General features: G+C 41.8%; 1 protein-coding gene across 4 annotated transcripts in view; it reads right to left on the bottom strand.

Moving 5' to 3' along the window:
* Positions 1–20,440, bottom strand: part of phactr1 (phosphatase and actin regulator 1) — a 33,632-nt gene that overhangs the window by 12,268 nt on the left and 924 nt on the right. Inside the window, exon 2 of one of the 4 annotated variants that reach the window (XM_018670899.1) lies at positions 18,961–19,187. In XM_018670899.1, the coding sequence (XP_018526415.1) occupies positions 18,961–19,072 (112 nt within the window). In that variant the 5' untranslated portion in view covers positions 19,073–19,187. Of the gene's footprint in view, positions 1–3,624; positions 4,273–18,960; positions 19,347–20,440 lie in introns of those variants that run through there. The other 3 variants (XM_018670900.2, XM_051077078.1, XM_018670898.2) reach the window with 3 other exon arrangements.

Below are 20,440 nucleotides of genomic sequence, written 5' to 3'. Positions count from 1 at the left end.
CTAAACAGACAGATCAGAGTCGCTGCAGATACCGTAGTAGCATATTGAAAGACAAAACACAGCGATAGATAATGACTAGAAAACACTGCTGGGAACTGTATCAATATTCTGGATTTTCTGAAAATAACTTAACCCCGTCAGGAGAATTTCAGATACTGGAAAAGGATCTAAATTTGCTGTTGCAGAGACAGTAAACACACAATCAAATACACAAAGATGACTGAGAGTTGATATATTCAAGTGTGATCTTAATTTCTACAAAACTTTGCCAATTGTATGAAACATTTTTTTTTTAATTTGCTGTTTTTAGTCTTATCCAAATACTTCAAGTCCCAAATTTGCCTACCAGGAGCTTCTTTATGTCTACAATTTTCTTCAGGGCAGATTGGACACTACAGTGGGTCGCTATCGGAAAGTAACAAGACTGGCTAGCTGGTTAGCATGCTAATTTCAGGAGAAAAGGAGTGATGGGACTAGAAGTAAAACAAGAGTTAATGTTGTCTTTGCTTTCCACTTTATGGAGCAGCTCTTGGCGAGTAAAGGAATAAAGTTTGATGCTGAACTTGAGATGTTTCCTCTAGACTGGTGAGTAAACTGCTGTTATGCTAACGTTAGCTATGTAGCGACATCAAAAACTTACAATAGCTCCTTTAAACCAAAGAATTCCCAGGTAAAAGGCCACGTGGCTGTGCTTCTTCCTCGACCAGTGACCAAACCGTCCATTAAGTGTCAGTAAAATCTGTAGTTTTTGAGACATCTTGCTAATTAACAGACGACAACAACCCAACAAACGGGACAAAGACACGACTGCAAACTGAGCCTCAGTCCTTTTTTTGGACCAAAATGCGCCTGTAGCACCAAGTGTTGACAACTGTCAAGTATTTAAAGCTTTGTGAAACTGCTTGCTTTATTCTCCGATCAGACAGTTCCAGATTTACATCAAAATTTTGCCAATTTTAGACCATTTCATTTCGGCAGAACCAAACAAATCGCTGAAAGAGAGCAGAGCCAAAAATAAAACCTGAAAAGGATGTCAGTGGAAAAAACAAAGACTGTACGACTGAAAACCAGTAAGCAGCTGCAGATGGGAGGAGATGTCAGCCTTGAGGTGGCCCTGTCAGTTTAAATCTGTAACAGCTCAGCAGCCACCATCAAGAAACCTTTCAATAACAACATGCAACAACCCCCCCTCTCCCTCCACAGCTGCCCCAGTGGACAACACTTTGAGTCTGTGGTTGTTCAGTGTAGCACCCAGGTGTGAAAGTCAAAGAGCTCACGGAAAAAAACTTCCCTGCACGAAGAAAAGTTTCTCTCTGTGCAAAATCGACACCAACAACAGTAACATGACTTTTTTCAACAGCAGTAGAAAGTAGTACATTTATACAAGTACTGTACAAAAATGAAGTACTTGACTCTTCTTTTCATTCCACTTTATACTTCTACACCAACTACCATCCACAGGGAGACGTTGTACTTTTACTCCACTACAAATACTGGAAAGCTTCAGTTATTGGCTACTTTACAGGTTACTTTTTTTACATATAAAATATATATATTAATGTATAAAATACGTTGCTACATACAAGTGGAGCTGAAACAATGAGTCCATTAACAGATCGATCATTTGACAATTAATTGGCATTTATTTTGATCATGTTTTGCAACCAAAATTTCACTGTTCCAGCTGCTTTTCCTTCCAATCATTGAAATAATTTGAATTTATCTTAAATAATTTTAAGGTTTGGACTGTTGGTTCAATAAAGGAGTCACTTTACGCTCCAGGTAATCTGCATTTTTAGAATCTTAAACAATAGTTAGTTGTAGCTCCTTAACCAACTACAGCAGTAAAATGTTGCTGCTTTTGATACTTTAAATACATGTTCCTGACTATACTTGCATACTTTTACTCAAGTAACACTTCCAATTAAGGGCTTTTAGTTGTAAGAGTATTTTTACAGCATGGTATTAGTACTTTTTACCCAAGATAAGGATCTAAACACTTATTCCACCTCTGCTTTTGACTGTAAACACAAGGAAGGTGAAGAGAAACTCTTTTATTCCTGAGGTGAACTGTCCCATTAATTAGTTACATCCTGGTTTTGAGGGCTCCTTTGTGTCCCTGTAAAAAAACAAAATATAGGTGTCCTGTCCCTGATGTTACTGACTGTGTGAGTCAGAGGGCTCAGACTCACACTGCAGGGCGACATTCTTTCAGTCTGACCCCGGGTCTGACTCACTCCACAACAACAACAACAACAACAACTCACAGCAGACAAACAACAAGAGGAGATGATGCTACCAGAGCCGAAGCCGCTCACTCTATTATCTGACTAATCCAGGTTCTTGGGTCCAGTCCTGTTTTTGGTCTCATTATTGGGAACAAGCTTTGACTAATCAATACTGAAAATGGAGGAGGAGTAATAACACTGGAAACTGTTTTTCAATACGAGCAGCATCGATTACCGAGAGAATCAGAATGGGAGTTAGAGCTGAAACGATCAATTTTGGAATTAATGGGGAATAATTTTGATAAATGATTTGTTTAACTCCCTCTCCTCTGGTTCTAGCTTCTCACATGTTGAGATCAGCTTTGTTTTGTTTTGTTTTTGTCACTGTAAACTGAATATTTAGGTCAAAGAATGATATCTGAAGACATCATCTGACATTTTTCACATTTTTCAGACTAAATATCTCACTGAAAAAAAACCCTCTGATAAAAATTACCAGGGTTGCAAGTTAAAATCATATTTAGTATTGATTAATCTGCCACTTATTTTCTCAATTAGTTGATTAATCACTATAAAATGGTGAAAAAAACATTATAATTCAAGGTGATGCCTTCAAATGTCTTGTTTGAACAGTTTAAAAACCCAAAAATATTGAATTTACGATCATATATTCTCACATTTCAGGGGCTGCAATTATCAAACATTTTTAATTTTTGCGTAAAAAGAAGATAAAAATGGTTGCTGATTAATTTTCTGCCAATCTACTAATTGATTAAATGACTAATCACTGTAGGTCTATAAATAAATACTAGTTTTAACCCCAGTTAAGTTCTTAGATGACATTTACATCAAAGCTGTAAAGGATCATAAATAATCTTCTGCATAACTGTATTGATCTGAGGCTGGATAAGAAAACTGGAGGGAGATTTTCAAATTAAATCAAGTGATTGATCAGGGGCAGAGCTGCCGCAGATGCTCTGAGTGTTAATAATACACTGAATAAGGTTCATTTGGTCGAGGGAAGCCCCTGGATTGTTTGAGGATAATAGTACAGTGTTTTTTCAGAAGTGGACCGAGGAACCAAAGCTGCAAAAAGGGAAGCAAAACTAAACAAAACCATCGGAAAACTGAATGTGAAATCATGCAGCTCCGCTTTATCTCAGCTAAAATCACACAGACACCAAGCCAAAGGAATATACAGTAAATATAGTTAATACTATAAAGCATTAAGGAGCTGATCTGAGAGCTGCTGTAGGGAGGAAGATTCCCCCCCCGGCAGGCAGGGAGCGGTCACTAACAGATGATGATAATCATTTAAAAACTGAGGAGTAAAACCTCGTCCTCCTGCTGTTCCTCTCTCCCTGCCCCTGTAGTGAACTGAACCGTCTCCTCTCACCGTCCAGCGGCTCTGATCCCCGGCAGTTGCTGCAGATGTGTTTGATCTCCTTGCCGATCTGGCAGTGGATCATGAACGGCATGTTGTTGTTGTTTGCGGCGGGCTGATGCTGCTGCGGCGGCGGCTGCTGCTGCTGAGCTTCGCCCGAGCTGTTGCGGGACTTCATCCTGGTCAGGCAGAAGGCTCTCCTCCTCTTCCTCGGTTTCCGCTCCTCGGACGGTGCCGGGGCCGGTAAGGATCCAGACCCGGACCCGGTCCATGAACGCATCACGTCGCCTCCACGGCCCGCCATGTTTGAGCTGGTCTGCAGGGATAGACCCTCTCGCCCTCTGCTCCGGTGGAGAGGGGGTTTCAAACGGTTTGCAGCTCAGTCCACTACTCACAAAGCAGCTATAATAAAACCCCGAACTTCCGGTCACAACTTACAAAATAAAAGTCTCGTGAATATTTCGAAGAACTGCAAAAAACAAGCCATAACATCTATTTAGGCAGAAATGTGCTGTGTTCTTACGTGTGCTACCGTATCCTCTTCAACAGAGACATAGAGAGAGTAGAAAAGAATAGAGCTTGACTTTTTCCTCAGCTTTAACTTAAATGTCTTCACTGGCAACTTGTCCTGCACCCAGCCAGGTGAAACCACGAACACACACATTTAAACATGATATAAAACATAATAAAAACACATAAAACTGCACAAGTGAGACCACACTGCCTGTAACAAACTGAACAGTTACTATAATCACGTTATTTTTTGTTAAAGTTATTAAACCCAAACCTAAAAATGTACATAATTCAGCCTGTTGCTGTTTCAAAAAGTCAGTCAAGTGAAATATAAATTAAACTCTGCCGTAAATTTCTAAACGTGTTACAGTTCAATTCATAAGTGGTCTGAAAATAAAAACATAATATAACTGCCATTTTACTTTATTTGCACAAACTTATGTACCAAAAACTATTTTACACATAACTGAACGGTGTCGTTAGCTTGCTTTAATTTATTTTGAAGAGAATCCTGGTTTCCGGCCAAAGTATCTTTTTTCGACGGTTACTCGACACTTCTCGACTCCTCCACAGATTCAGCCAATCACGGCTCTCTGTTGCGGGTTGGACTCACGGTGGCAGCCAATCAGATTCAAGCACCGGGAGATTTAGAACTTTGAGAGATTTTAAATGACCGGGATACAAACGATTAAACAATTTAAGATTAAAAACTAATAATTAGACTAAACCAGAGAGCGAGTCTGTAATTAGAGCTTTTATTTGAACATTTTTATTGTATTACAAGCTATTCTTTTAAGTTTCTGTTTTTTATGTGTATGCAAATATTAAGTTCCCATCATTATTCATTTTATAAACCAGTTTGTTATATAGAATTTAACAAAACAAAGACAGAAAGTACTTTATCGCAGTTTACCAGTAAATTACATACATAACCTCTTTTTAATCTTAAACAATTTATTTGCTTGTTTCAACCATTTCTGTTTGTATTGTCTTATCTAGAAATCCAATTTTTTTTAAAAAATTGGCACTTTGCATTGGCTTGTGTCTGATTGGTGCTGTATAAATATAATGTAACATAAATGTATAATATTAAATTAATAACAAATGAGATTCAAAACAGGACAGATTAAAAGGAACTATGTTGAATTAACAGAAGAAAAACATTTAATGCCATTTAATTCACTATTAGCACTGGTTGTGGATCTGACTGAGGGTAAAGCTAAGTAATATAACATAATAATAGTAATAATAATAATAGTGCAAGTTCACAGTGAGTCTGGAAAATAATCAATAGGATCTTAACATCAATCCTGGAAGTGAGTGGAGCCAAGCCAAGACAGGCGTAATATGTCTGACAGCTGTGTTGTTGTACTCACTATCATCTGAGGAAGCTGTAGCTGAGCTGAGATAGAAACTACAAGAAAAGACGATTCAAAAGACAGAAACAAGCTAAATTTGGAAAGTCTCTGAAGATGGAAAAGGCACAGAGACATATGGTTCTGTTCTGTGGAGGTCACAACCTGTAGTTACAGACCTCCATCAGCAGGTGGAGCTCACTTACAAGAGACGTGGATGAAATGAATCCATGTCTCTGAAAACAGTGACAGACTCTGAGCTGCAGGGTGCAGACTGGTCAGGAGGAGTCGTCTGTAATCACAACCACCTCTCCCTGTTTTCTCCATCGTGTTACGACACCGAGCGCAGACAAAGGTTTAGACGAGTGTTTGACCGATTACACTTGTGTACAGTCTCATTTCACTCCTGTACACAGTGTGTTTGTTGGTGTTCATGTATTTTGTGTAACACTAAGATCAAAAGCTGCTTTTTCCTCGCTGCATATGATGACTCATGGAGGCTTTTCAGATTCAAAGTACAAGCTTGTGTATCATAAGATCAAAGGGGAACAGTTAAGTGAACAAGCCTCCCGTCTGGAACGAGCTCTCCTCGCCCTTCGATTAAGTATCCGGCCTCCAGCTTTTCCTCTCAGTTAAGGGTAAACACATCATCATAAACTGAGAGATTTGCTTCATTTAGTCGCACAACTTCTCTGCAAAGACGACAGTTTAACTCACAACAACGCCTGACTGAGGTGGGGGTTTCGTTCGGTCATGTTCTGATGACTCACCTGAACCGCCGTTTGACTTCTACCTCTAATGAGGAGGAGATCAAAGCTGTGGCAGAGTGAGGCTGATCAATAAATCAATTCGTATCACTCTCTCACACACAAGCCAAGACCTGCGCTAAGTCTCATGTGACTGGAAGACAAGATGGATGCAGGTATGATTCACTTTACATACAGAGGTGACACAGTAGAGCTCTGATTGGTCGAGTATTCAGACGCTGGTTTTGCTTCTATCTCAGCAACCGTTTCATGGATTGGCATGAAATTTGGTGCAGCCATTCATGGTTCCCTGAGGACGAACCCTGATAACTTTGGTGAACCTCTTACTTTTCCTCTAGCGCCATCACCAGGTCAACATTTGACTTTGTCCAGTGCTTTGACTTTTGACGATATCCTATCAAAACTAAAGACATACCCCTCAGCACCTGTTGTACTTTTCATCAGGAAACATACCTGCTAAACATTAGCATGTTAGCAGCAGCAGAGTCCAAGGTGGATACTTTTATTTCAAGCTGAGAAACTGCTGATTCTACATCTACAGTGCAACGTCTTTTTGCATTTTTTCCTCAGAGACTTCCTGAGTCTCCAGAGTAGACGCCCACACACCCTGCTCTGTTTCTAACACTGGTTTTCTGCTGTAAATGTGTCGTCTCCAAGCTCAAACTGAGATGACCCCGGTGATATAATTACGATATTACCAGGGCTTTATTTACTCACACTTGACAAAGATCCTCCAGAGACACAAAAGACAATTACACATATCTTTATAAGTGTTTTCATAGGCTGTGTTTAACTCTTCAAAACTAGCAAACAGATTATGTGTAAAAAAAAATCATCATTTTCCCTTAATATTCAAAGTAATTAAAGACTATAAATGTACAAATACAGTGTATAAACAACTACAGTATGTTCTGAAATGTGGTGTAGATGAGTAGTACTTCAGTCCAGTCTTTAAACAAAGTACTTTAGTTACTGAGGCACTTTCATCCATAGATAGATAGATAGATAGATAGATAGGGAGGCAATAAAAATGGCGGTGTATAATAAATGCAGTAAAAGTTTGATACAGGCAGGCTGTACAGATGGTAGTGCAGCAGTGTGTTCACCTGTCAGAGAGGTGAGGTGCTGTACAGAGTTATGGTGAAGGATAGGAATGATTTCCTGAATCAGATCTTTGTGACAGAGGAGCTGACTGAGTCTGTTAGAAAAACGAGCTCTGCTGTCTCTGCAGCGTGTTGTAGAGAGGATGGGATGGGATGGATCATCCATGATGGAGAGCAGTTTGTTCACTGAGCTCCTGCCTCTCACAGACTTAAGGTTCGGAGGAATGATGGACCTGGTCTTTACGGGTTTTGCCTCTCCTTCATCCATTCATACTCACACACACACTAGAGTAATTCCCCCACGAAGCAGTAACGTGTTATGTACTGTATGTCTGTTTGAATTACTAATGGCTCAGAGTTTGTTTATAAGCTGCACACAATATGATTCATTTAAATGCTGGAGCTGCACTCAGTGCGGTCTTCAACCAGGCAATATCCGACTTTGTTTGTTTACCTGCAACCTGACGAAATCAATAAACATTTCGAGCTGCGAGCTTATTTAAAATAACAATGCTTGCAGTGCAGTCTAATTAGATGAAGATGTTTTTATACAGCACTATACCTCGTTATGTGAATTCAGATTTGAAAAATCAGAAGAGACAGAACAAAAAACGAGGCATCGGTGGGTGTGATTTTTTTTTCAGGCTTCAGATGGGCCTCCCCCCTTTTTTTACCCTGCACAGACGAGGGGCTCAGTGGGGCACAAAGGCTTGGCAGGTTACAGCTCAATGTGCTGCTGACAGTAATGGACTTCATGCCTCAATGTGTCTGACAAGTCGGCAGCGGCTTTCAGATATACGACAAGCCCTGAAACATAGCGCCACACTCTCTAACGGAAATGCACAAACACACACATACATACATGAGAGTCAGCAGCACCTACTTAGACCACAGGTGTTCTTGTCACATCAGAGATGCCAGCGAATCCTCTGTGAGACAGCCTGTGGTCTGTACAGCTGTCAGATTATTTTCTATTTGTGAGAGACTGAGCTCTTTACATCCGTCTCACCATAAACAGTCCTGTCTAACAGCATCTATTTTTCGCCGCCACCAGTCTAAGCATGTATTTTTCACTTACTGCTAGGACTCCACAATACGTCTGTCAGTCAGGACTGCATCAGCAGAGCCTGCTTACAGCCCATAGGGTTTCTTATCGCTGTGCTTTTGTGCTGCGATGGAGATCCACCCGTGCCTCGACTGAAATCGATCTCACCTTGACCTGCCTGAGCTGTGATTCACATCTCCGTGTCGCAGAGACTCCCTGACAACTCTAACGAGATTTCAACTTGGAGCAGAGTGGGAGAATCTCGTTAACTAACTCCTCGAGCATAAGAAAGACGTTGAGGAAAAAAAGCACAGAGCTGCTGAACTTCAGTGTTATACAGTATCTGCTGCTGCAGCTCAGGATGGTCGTAGTTTTGTATGTGATTTGCCAGTTAGTGCCTCTGCAGATGACCATTGATTTTACCATTGTTTTTTATGTCTAAGCTGAAAACTAAAGGTGATTGTGCTCTTGCTGTTGTTGACTTCCAACAGCCTCCTGCAGAGTCACAAAGAGGCCAAATCTGTGCACATCTCACAGTCAATACATCCTTAAAAAACCATTTGTTTTCTCAGTTTTTCCTCTTAATGTTCCACTTTTTATTATGCGGGCTGTTCACTAAATTCAGCTCGTTTTTATAGATGGTCTTTCCCCCTTTCTTCTTCCTGTAAGCCACTTCATAATTTCTGGTTTGAAAAGCCGCATAAAAGCCTGTTTTCTTTTTCAACGTGAAAATCAGCTAAATAAATTAAACTGGTTATCGATCAGGGTGCAGAGGTCAGGCGTCTGGGTCTCTACAGCACTGCATTAACTGGCAAATGAAAATGCCACGATCAATAGCGGCACTGTTGCTGATGCCCTGACTGACGGTGGCCCCTCTGTTAACAGGTCAAACTTGCTTTTAAACCATGCCTTTAAGCTAAATGACTTTAACTAACAGATAAAGCTGCACAGTCACTCCACTTCTAAAGGAAGTGTGTAGAAAGTGTTTGGGGAGAGTATCACAACACACATTTTCTCACTTAACACTAGTAGATTGGCTTAAAGCACATTATGTAGCTGTTATGTAGCTCTCTAACTGAGTGATTGCCAGCTGCTTAAGTGCTGAAATCAGGCCCAGCAAGTTCAAGAGTAAAGCTGACCCGTAGATCAGTTAAAAAGACTTAGAAGTCATTAAAAAACAGCGTTAATCTCCGATTTACAGCCAGGAAACTTTGAAAACATGTGATTTGACAGATGTTGCTCACAAACCTGCAGAGGATTACTGCCAGACTCTGAGTCTTTCAGCTCGCTGTTTTGGATTTTCACCGCTCACATCAACCCAATCTCTCCGGTGAAAAAGCGCTGACATCAGCAGACAAAGTTAGTAACAAGCTGGTGAAGAAAGTGAAACATCAATATTTCTCTCAGGAGTTGGTAGAGACCAAACCGGAGAAATATTTGACATATCGTTTATTTAAATGGATTTTGTTGCTCTGTGTTTGCTTGATATGTAAATACACAACTGTTTTCTAACACGTTCACCATATGAAGTTCATTAAGTTGTGTTTACAGCTTGCTGCAGTGCCCTCAAGTTCTCAGAAACTGCTCACATTTGTTTCATTTTCAATCATTTTTGCACAATTAAACAATATTTAATTGAATCTTAATTCTACTTTTTTCACAGCTTTTCCTTACTCAAATCTAAAGTCAAAGGATGAAAACAGCTGTAAGTGTTTGTGAGTGGCTGGCACCCCACTGTAAAAAATAGTTTCTTTATAACTGAGCCTTTAATTGAGCCATGATTCATCTCTTTCCAGAAAACTAAATAACCTTCCCTCTTCTCCACTGACCCTCCTGTCTATTTCTGAAGACTATCCATTACCCCTGCACATCACCTTCATATCCCATCTGGCATTCTGTCTCCATCAGGCAAAAAAATATTAATCATCCTCTGGCCTTTGATGGTGCCGCTGCTAATTTGGGCCCCAGGAACTGAGGCTACGATCCTGACAGAGATTTAGTGTGTAAAAATGAATGTGCCGCTCGGCTGCTGCAGACAGTAAGGTGGTGAAGACCTACTGTTTGGAGTCTAACACAGACTCCTGCTGCCATTTAATCTCCCATCACTCTGCTCCTGTTACCTCCACTCCCCCACCGGTTCATCTGTCCACCCACTGAACCTCTGATTAAGATGTTGACAGCTGCAGTGCAGCTGAGGAATCACCTTGTCAAGTCTGACGGGGGACACACACTCAGACACTCGCTAAAGCTCTGAGGTGATAGAAGTTAGCAAAGGAAGAGGCTAAACATGCAGTGATTTGTTGATAATTAGCTGGTCGGCAGGAGCACTCCCCACCTCACTGCTCTCCTCAGCTTCACAGCACCGTCTCCTCAGGAGTCAGGTGGTGGTGCACAGAGAGTTTACTTCCTCTGGCATCCAGCGGATTAATCATACAAAAGTCGACAAAATTATGAGCTCTCTGGGGCTACAGAGACATCCGGACACACTGACGTACTGTCTGTCTGGGTGCTCATGACAACACTGTCAAACTGAGATATCATGGGTCACAGCTTTCGTGTTTAAATAAATGACAGGTGAGATTTTATCTGTCACAAAGGCTGGTGTTACTCTATATTCTTCTTCATTAAAACACCAAAATTAGTTAACTGTCTTTTTCTTCAGTACCGTCCCTGCCTCTCAGGCCCTACTGAAGATGTTAATCTTCAAAAACTGCTCACAAATATAAAGTTTCATTTTTGAAAAAAGGCTTTGTAACTTCCTTAAACATTGCACTGTGTGGTTTTTCACAAACATTACTCAAACGAGGAAATAGTGCATTTGTTGGGAACTATTTTCAGCTGCAGATGAATCCACATTTGGTGCTGTGGTGAGTATTTAAGGCAGGAGGATGGAGCTCTGTGGCTCAGAGGTTTAATATATATCAGGTTTGTTATCAGGACACATTCAGTTTTCTTTTTTTCAGGGTATTTTCTGATAATAATTATTATAGAACATCTTTAATCCTTTAAATACTGCAGAATCTGTTCTTTTTCTTGAGGTAAAACCCTCAAAACATTTACAATTTCAAACTCTTTTGATGATAGTTATCACAAGTTTAACCAAAAGTCTCCAGTTTTTCTAAAATGTCTAATTCTGTACACACAGACATAGCACAGTGTGAGCTTCAGTACAAAGTCACACTACACTTTTACAATATCCCAGTACTCTGTTCCCCAGATATTTTCAGCTATCCTGCATCTCATCCAAAATGTTTTGGATTGAAGAGTCTAGAACGAGTGATTTTGTACTAAAATATAGAGATTCAGCTCTTTTTATTTATGGATTATAAGATCGGTTAGAGATTGTAAACAACTGCAGATTCCACTCTGATAAAGGCAGAAAAGCTAAAAACATTTGGTGAATAAAGAATGGTATATTAGTGGAAAGATTTGATTAGCTTCTCTGAAACTAACCCAGGACTGGCGTTACAAGGTTTTCTCACATCAACACAAGCCACTGTATCTGGTTTTGTCTCCTTTGGTCTCATTTTCTTTCTTCGCCTGTCTAGAAATGTGTTGGCATCAACGCGGCAGCAAACACTGGGGAATAGCGTTACAGTAAATAATGTTGCGACGTGACGAGGAAGGACAAAGGAAGCCTGCGAGTTCAAAGGCAACACAGAGTTCAACGTTTCCTCCTCTTCCTACGGTTTCTTTATCTCCTCCTTCTTCTCTCTCTCGCTGCCATTCACTGTTCAAAAAGCTTCAACAACACCCCCCCCCCTCCACCACACTTCTGACTGGACCCGCTATGTGCTGAATTAATACAAAGTGACAGAACAGCAGAGCCTGTAGGAGAGTGTGTGTGTGTGTGTGTTGTGTGTGTGCATCCCTGTAAATGTGTGAATGTGAGACTTGGCATATCACAGAGATATGACTCACCCCTCTCCTCTCCCTCTCTCTGTCTCCTGTATGCAGCTCATCTGTTTTGATAGGTGGCCTTCACCAACACAGACACCACACTAACACTAAAGGAGTGACTGGTGATGTGTCTTGGATTTGGTTGTGTGTGTTTTTTTATTTGCCTGAGGAGAACTCAGGCAGCAAACCCCCTCATCCCACCCTCAGCTGAAGGGCCCAGGGATGAACAACGCGAGGGGGCACACTTAAAACAACCACAGGGGGCGATAAATATCAAAGAGACGCTTGCAGACTGACTGTATGACACAGCAGGCAACCAACAGTGAGGGATTAACAACCAGAGATGACATTACTAAACCCACAACACACCTGCACAGCAATAGATCGACAAAAACAATTGGATTTTATGAAGCTGTTACAGTTATTGATATATTTACATAATAAAAAACGGAGAAATAGTGCCAGAAAATAGTTTGGTTTGGTTTGGTCTTGTTTGGTTTTACGAGCAGTGTATAAGCCCCAAGCATTAATTTTACAATGATTTAAATACAGCAAATTCTTAAATATCAGAAGCTGTTTATACAATATGCTGAGTCAGGAGAGTTTACTGATGCACAATAACAGCAAATATAAGACAAAAGTAAGTTTTGGAGAGAAATATGTGGCTCAAATACATGTAAAAACACAGCCTGTAAAACATTTAGGTGTTGCTATATCTTTCTGCATATCTGTCAACATACGCGCTGATATGACGCATCTCTGATAAGCTACTATCAGATGATAATATCATCCCAGAGATAAATTTCCTGCCAGACTGTACAGAAGTGACTGGAAAAGATGTTTGGCAACATGTTTTTTGACAGATGTTTTAGCCTGTAAACACTCTGCTGTGGTTCCTGCCATCTGCTTCAAGAAACCAACAAAGATAATGGAAAGCACCGAATTCACCCTCTTAAAATCTTATGGGACTCTGTGGCAGAATTTCCAGTGTAACTACAATACAGTTATACTTGATGATGGCAGAAAACACTGATCGACCCTGAGCTAACATCATCAACTCTCTGTAAATACTGCACCTCCAACAATCATCCAGCAGGGTGCTCAAAACTCATCCGTATGTACTACGGATCTCTGGTACTGTTGATTTAACTAAGTTGATTAACTAATGATCATATATGAAATTTATTAGGAAAGATTAGTTCTCTAAGTAAAATCCTCTTTGCTGCGAGGATTCTTTGAGATTTCCCTCAATGAACAAAGTCCTTTCTGTCAAATCTAACTTGATATAAATGGCCAGTTTCTTGACATATGTGTCTGTGACTGAAAAAGCTCTTAGTAAATGTATGAAGAATGGGATTTGTAGACAATTGGAGAGAACCAGGAGTAGACAAATAGGATGGAGGGAAAGTGGGTAAAGCCAAAGGACAAATAACAAAGCTTCTTTTCAACATACTCCAAGTATTACAAGCCAAATTTATCACCAACCACTAATTACCAACTCTTATTTCAATAAAGACCATATGATTAAACTGAGAATGCCTACAATCCATGACATCAACCAACCAGTCAGCACAAAGTCAAGTCTAGAGCTGCAACTAATATATTATTCCCTATACGTCTATTAATTGTCAGAAAATCGTGAAAAATGTCCAGGATTCTCTGTTAAAGCCCTTGGTGACACGTCCAGTTCACTTCTTGTGTTCGATTAACATTTGGAAACTGAAGGAAAGACACTTCATGGTGATTAAAAACAAAGACAAGGAGACTGAGAGGCAGCAACAAGGGAATGTTTGGTATTTTAGCTTGAAAGATGATGTAAATGATTATCAAAAATGACGGAAATTGGATTATCAACCAATCGTTTCAGTATAGAAGTCTTTACCCAACCAAAAATATAAAGCACCCAGCCCTCATGACAATGTACAAATATCCGAGGGCGTTTTCCTTCCACACCTCTATATCCTCCTGTACTAACGTCACACCAGCTGAGAGACCTTCCCACTATCTTCATTGTCAACTTAACTCTGAGTCATACGTCCTCCTTGGCTCAGGTTTTCTCTCTTTGCACAACAGCTAGCCTGTCCGAGCTGAAAAGACGAACCCACGTGCCAGCGGATGAAGGGTGAGGGGTGTTTGTGTGTTTGGAGGGGAGGCAGTGGAAGAACTCCTCTGCATTTAAAGCCCTCACACTTCCTCCCCCGGTGCTTTTTGTATTCTGCCCAGGTACATCTGGCACTCTAGGCTGCTCAAGGCCTGGCTAATGTATGCAGACGGTGATGTTGACATACATGCCTTAGACGCAGACTAAGGAGTATTACTCAGATAGTGGGAAGTAGTTTGCGTGTACAACGTTCCCACCATATCCTATGGACGATAGCCAACTCTGGTTCTTTCTCACTGTGCCAGTCGTTACGGTGCTACAATTTAAAAGCCTCCATCCTGCCATCCTGTCCTCCTCCACCTCCTTCAACTCTTCCTGCTCCTCCACCTCCTCTCATTTAAGCCCTCTCTGTCTCAGTCTTTCATTCAGGTCTGTGTTAGTGCCCTCTCTGTCTGAATGAGAGCGTGGTAATGCCTGCATATTGGTCTTTGTGAGAAGGGCTAAGCTCTAACCAGGCTGACCTGGATTTACATCGCTGGAGCAGAGCTGTGCTGCCTGGGAACTCGAGACGATGAAGCACAGCAGAAATGCCAAGAGACAGGCTTTGAAACGAGTCTGGTCTAAGAAATGGGCATATAAATAGAAAACAATAAAACAATTGCCCACTTACTGTCGCAGTTCTTGGGTTATTCTCTTTTACTTCCCCAAAACACACCAGACTCACTGGTACTGGTACAAATCTAATTTTGCTCTGACCAATCATTGCTCAAACCCACAGATATCTAACAAGAATCTGTCTGTCTGTCTTTCAATTTTCTCGACAATCGCCCATCTGACAGACTTCAACTTTACTGGTGTTTTGCTGAGGGCCCAAGAAAGTGCAGTGTCGAGTGTGAAGTTTTTTGGAAGAGTGGTTCATGAGAAAACAGGCGCTGCTTTTCTTCATGTTAGCTGATGAAGAAAAAGACGGAGCCACACTACAACAATTTAAAGCCTGGGCAGCAACAAACTACCAACACACACTACTTTAACTTACAGCTACATTAATTAACAGTTTAGTGACAGTAAGGATAGACAGGATCAGAGATTTTCAGCCTCCTCTTGCTCATTGTTTTGGTTTTACAGCACATTCACTGTTTGGTACAGTCTCACCTTTCTCATCAACCTTGTTTCTAGCAGCAGCAACAGGCAACTGTCTTCACAAACAAGCTCTGAAAAGCCCACTGTGCACTACCTGCCAAGTAGTAAACAGCAGATAGACAGTAGCTACTAGCTGTGGAAGAAATGGGAACAGTTAGCAGCTAAAGAGCTAAAGATATTTTTCAGCAGAGACACCAGAGCCAAAAGTAAAGCAATTTAAATTCATCGTGTGGACACAAATTTACAGTCAACAGTTGCGTTGCTCGGTTTCTCAAGTGTAAGTAGGCAAATGTTTGCCAACTCATTATCCACTGCAACGCTCAAAGTCCATAATACATCAGAGCTGTTTGTCTGTTAAATTGTTCTGGAGTTCATCTGCCACATAATGTAAACAAAGGGGCTGATAAAGCTCTAAATTCTCTTCCAGACAGAAGTATGTCATTTGTCACTGCCTTCCACATCAACGCTAACGTCTTCTGATATAACACTGTGGTTAAAGTTAGGAGAGGTTAGGCTTAGGGCATAAAAACGTCTTGGTTAAAGTTGGAGAACAAACACAGTCATGGTTGAAAGAAGAAGGAAATGAACCATGTTCTCCAACGTCTGAGTCAAACTCTCTGATGACCTAGCGTCAACCTCTGACTTCTTTCCTCCATAATTCTGTAGCACTGACATTAGCTGATTTATTCATGCTTCACAACCAGCTGCTTGGCCACCAGCTGACTAGTATCATCCAATCATATTCAAACAGACGTAGAGTGCAGCAATTATAAACGAATACTTCTCACAGTCACTGTTCTCATATCGTATACTCTCCCCTATGTGCCTGGTTTTTGGTTGTTGAATTAACGTTGATCCACGTCTAATGATCATCTAATGTGATCAGTGAAATCACTGTTGCTGATCAGACATGACACACCACTGGTCATTTCCCATTTGTTCACCCATATTTTCACCCCAACCTCCTGCCATTTTTTGGCACTAATGACACATATTTATATATATATTTTAAATAATAGCTTCAGCGAAGTGTTGAAATGAGCAGATAAAGATATGTGTGTGGTTTTTTTTTTGCCTTTTCTTTCAGATAATTAAAGACAAAATTTGGGTTCAAGAGATAAATAAATGCAACTTTTAGCAGCTTATCATTCTACTTAAACTGCCTCCAATCCATTCAGCAGCAGTGTGATGATTGTGCTCTAACAGCATTAGTGGCCAGTAGAGAAACATGAAACACTGTAGTGAAATCATCCGAGCCTAATTCAGTACTGAACATGGCTGGAGAGGGCCGGGTCCCCAGAGAGCAACACCAAGCCGTCTGGCGAAAGCCTTGGTGATAAACTTGTGTTTACTAAACCCAATGCTCACGTACACTCAGCCTCCCACACACATATGTACCAGACAGGCATGTGTATCAACACAAACACACACACACACACATGCACACTGTGGATATTTGTCACATATGAATGGTGACACATATGAAAGAGAAGAGTGGGCTGGATTTATGCAAAACAACAGCAGCTAAACACACAAACATGAAGTAAATGGGAATTGAGGGAGTGGGTGGGCAGATGGCTTCAGTGGTGACAGAAAAAATGAGATTATACCAAAGCAATTTAGGGGTGAAGGGAGGGGAGAGAGAAAAGGAAGGAAGGAAAACAGGAATGCTTCACGGTTCGAGGGGAAAAGGTGTGAAGGAAAATAATCCCTCTCCTGATATAACTGGCAGTGCCCGCTGGTGTTTCTCTATGATGCCACGCCAGCCTCATGCAGCTGCAGCATGCCCTGCTCCGCTTTCAGCTAATAGCCAGGGAGCAGCGCTGTTATGGCAAGACACAGCAGCCTCCTTCCCACCCCTCCTTCAGATTCAAGCCATGCCCGATGGAGGGGAGACAGAGAGAGGGGCGAGAGAGGGAGCCTGCCACAAAAGCTCCAAGAAAGAATATAGAGGAGGCTCGGCTAATCTGGCTGAGAGGAGATGCTGCGTTTTAATGGAAGACAAAATGGAGAGGAGGATTGTTGAGGGCCAGAGAGAGGGCAGCTGAGAGAGATTATGAGTAGGTGGGTCTGCAAAAACCATGAGTCATAAAGGTCTAAGCAGGCTAAAAGAAGGGGGGGGGGCATATTCCAGAGCGAGCATGTGAGTAATTCCTGATCTCATTAAGATTTATATAAGGCTGGTTTTTCACATACGTTTGTCAGCTTAGCTTGAGGCAAAGAATAAGGATAGCTTCACAATAAAGGCAGATCTACACATTCTGGTTGACAGTTCCTGTGTACACTTGATTTAAAATGATTGCTGACCAAGGCTACATGTCCAGCAGAGCAGTGGTGGGAAAAAAGAGACAATTAAGACAAAGCAGAACAAAAACCAGGCAGGGGAAATTTCTAGAGTTGGCATCTGTCCGAAATGGAAAATATAGGCTGGAGTCTAGCCGAGACTGCCAGGCTATACACACACCATGTGACTGGGATTTGTCACACCGGGCTATTCCGTAGGAGGGTCGAACACAAGCTACTCGGATGCAGTGGCTCATTTAAAAACTAAATAAATAAATAAAGCTCTTGTGTGGATGGTCATTAGTGGAGAAACGCCGATTCCGTGCAAACCCTCCCGGCGGTGTTCGCCTACTCTGCTCGGTGGCATTTTCAGCACCGAGGGGCAGTGGACAGCTCCGCTCTGATGTGATATTAAAGCAGCCTCCCCCGGGGATGGATGCGAGGTGGTGGTGGGGGGTTTCACAGGAGGGAAGGTGCTCCTATTCAAACCTAAAACATGATGAAAATGAGCACAGATCTTGGCTGATGCTCATGATCCAGGCTTCGTGACGGTGTACCGTCGTGTCCATGGCAACAAAGGAAACAATAACTTATCTCCCGGGCTGACAAACCGGGGTTAAGCCCCGCCAACATTTGGCGAGGATTTCGCATGCCGGAGCATCCGTTCCTCACCCTTCTCCTAATGCAATAATAACAACTGCATTTTAAATGAGTGGCCCGCGGCGGCCAAGTTCACACAACATTTCACTGCAGCCGACAATCAAGGCGGAGTCTGGCTGGAGCAACAGCAATCAATCGTCTTATGGGGGTAATTAGGTTTCTCCCATACCTAACCGTGCCTCGCGGACCGCATATCACACGGGTAGCTGGAATAAAAGGAAGCCTGTATGTGGGGAATTCTTCCCAGTGCATGAGTCACTGTGTGGTTACCATCCACCGAGGTGCAGCTGAGCACCACGGGTACCGTCAGACCTGCACAATGAAAGCCCAAAGTCATGCTGATGCGTGGGAACTGTCACTAAACGATGAAGCAATTTCTCTCCCAGCGAGAACCGATTCACTACACTATCCCCCCGCGGAGGCTGCTAATACACCCCAGACATGGAGAGCATCCGTGTCGCTGCCTGCCCGGCTGCCCTACCTGTCTCCAGGTGCAGAGAGATCCTCGCCTCGTTGATGTAAGGCGTGTCACTCTTGGACCGGACCCTCCGGATCGGTCTGCGGTCTACCTCCTCCTCCGGGGCCGCCGCCATGTTCGGCCAGCCGGGCAGCGTCCACTGGCGACCGGCGGGACTGCGAGAGATTCGGCGCCGCAGCAGCCACTCGTGCACCCGCCCGGGCAGACGGTGTGGGACGGAGGGGGGCGGGCTATTGTAATGGTGATGAAGGGTAGGAGGGGAGTGTGAGAGAGAGAGGGGGGAGAGATGGGAGGTTTGATGAGCTACTGTTCCTTTCTTTTCCTGTAAGTCAGCTCCACCTGCTCAAGTTGCAACTCTACGTTAAGGAGGCAACAACCAATGAAAAGCAACAAACCACAATCACATAATTTCATCTCTCCTCTGCAGCTCATGTCCACAGCTTAAATGATTAGTCAGTCACTTATTTAGACAATCAATTAATCAACAACAATTTGGGAAATTGATTAAAATTAGAAATTGCCAAATACTTCCTGGTTCCAGCCTCTAAAATTATATTATTTCTTGTTATTCTCTCTTTTTATATCATTGGAAATTTAACATCTTAAACAAAATAAGCAACTGAAGAAGGACTGGGGGATCTGTGATAGTAAGTCTGACGATCAATAGACATTTTATAAACTAAACAACTTGATTGATTGGAAAATAATAAACACGAAACAATAAGGCAGGAGTGCAACAATGAGTCGCTGTACAGAAAGTTATCAGACCCTTGTTTGGTAATGAAATGAGCCAAATTTTACAACAGTGGCTCCTGCTTCAGAAATGTGCATATTGTTGTGTTTTTATGTCTTGTATAAGGGTTAACTTTATATCTCTGGGTTAAACCCAGAAACACAAGACATCTCAAACTGTCATGGACATTTCTAAATGTTTTATGGAACAAATGATTAATTTATGAGTCATCTAAATAATGCAAATAATCAATCATTTCTGCTACAGTTTACAGATTCACCAGCCTACATTTCAAGGACTATAAATCACTTTTAAGATAAGAACAAAATACATTTAAGACGTGATGATATCACAGATCTCACAGGCATCTTTGCCCCATACCACTTTAAGAAATGTCCAGTTTCTCAGCTCCCCATCATGAAGCACTGATACAGCCCCATGAGATAAGTTTCCTGACAGCACCAGCCAATAAGATAACTTTATGGTTTGACAACACCTGGCAGACTGGCCAATAGAAATGCAATCAGGGTGGGACAAAGGACTCAGTTGGACATGACAGGACTGACTGTGCTCGGGCTGCAGAACCAATCACCAGAAGTTTTCTATTCTCATCACAGGCTTAAAATAAATGTCTTTCATCAGGCAGGCTTCTGCATTTTGACAACAGAATATGGTTATTATCAAAATCCACTGGGTACATCCTGCAGTTGCTTGGATTTTCTTTAAAAAAGCAAACTTTTGTAGGTGAAT

The sequence above is a fragment of the Lates calcarifer genome, linkage group LG17, assembly GCF_001640805.2.
Source record: "Lates calcarifer isolate ASB-BC8 linkage group LG17, TLL_Latcal_v3, whole genome shotgun sequence".
Taxonomy (NCBI): domain Eukaryota; kingdom Metazoa; phylum Chordata; class Actinopteri; family Centropomidae; genus Lates; species Lates calcarifer.
The sequence above is the reverse complement of the archived record's forward strand: the minus strand, read 5'-3'. Positions and strand labels throughout refer to the sequence as shown.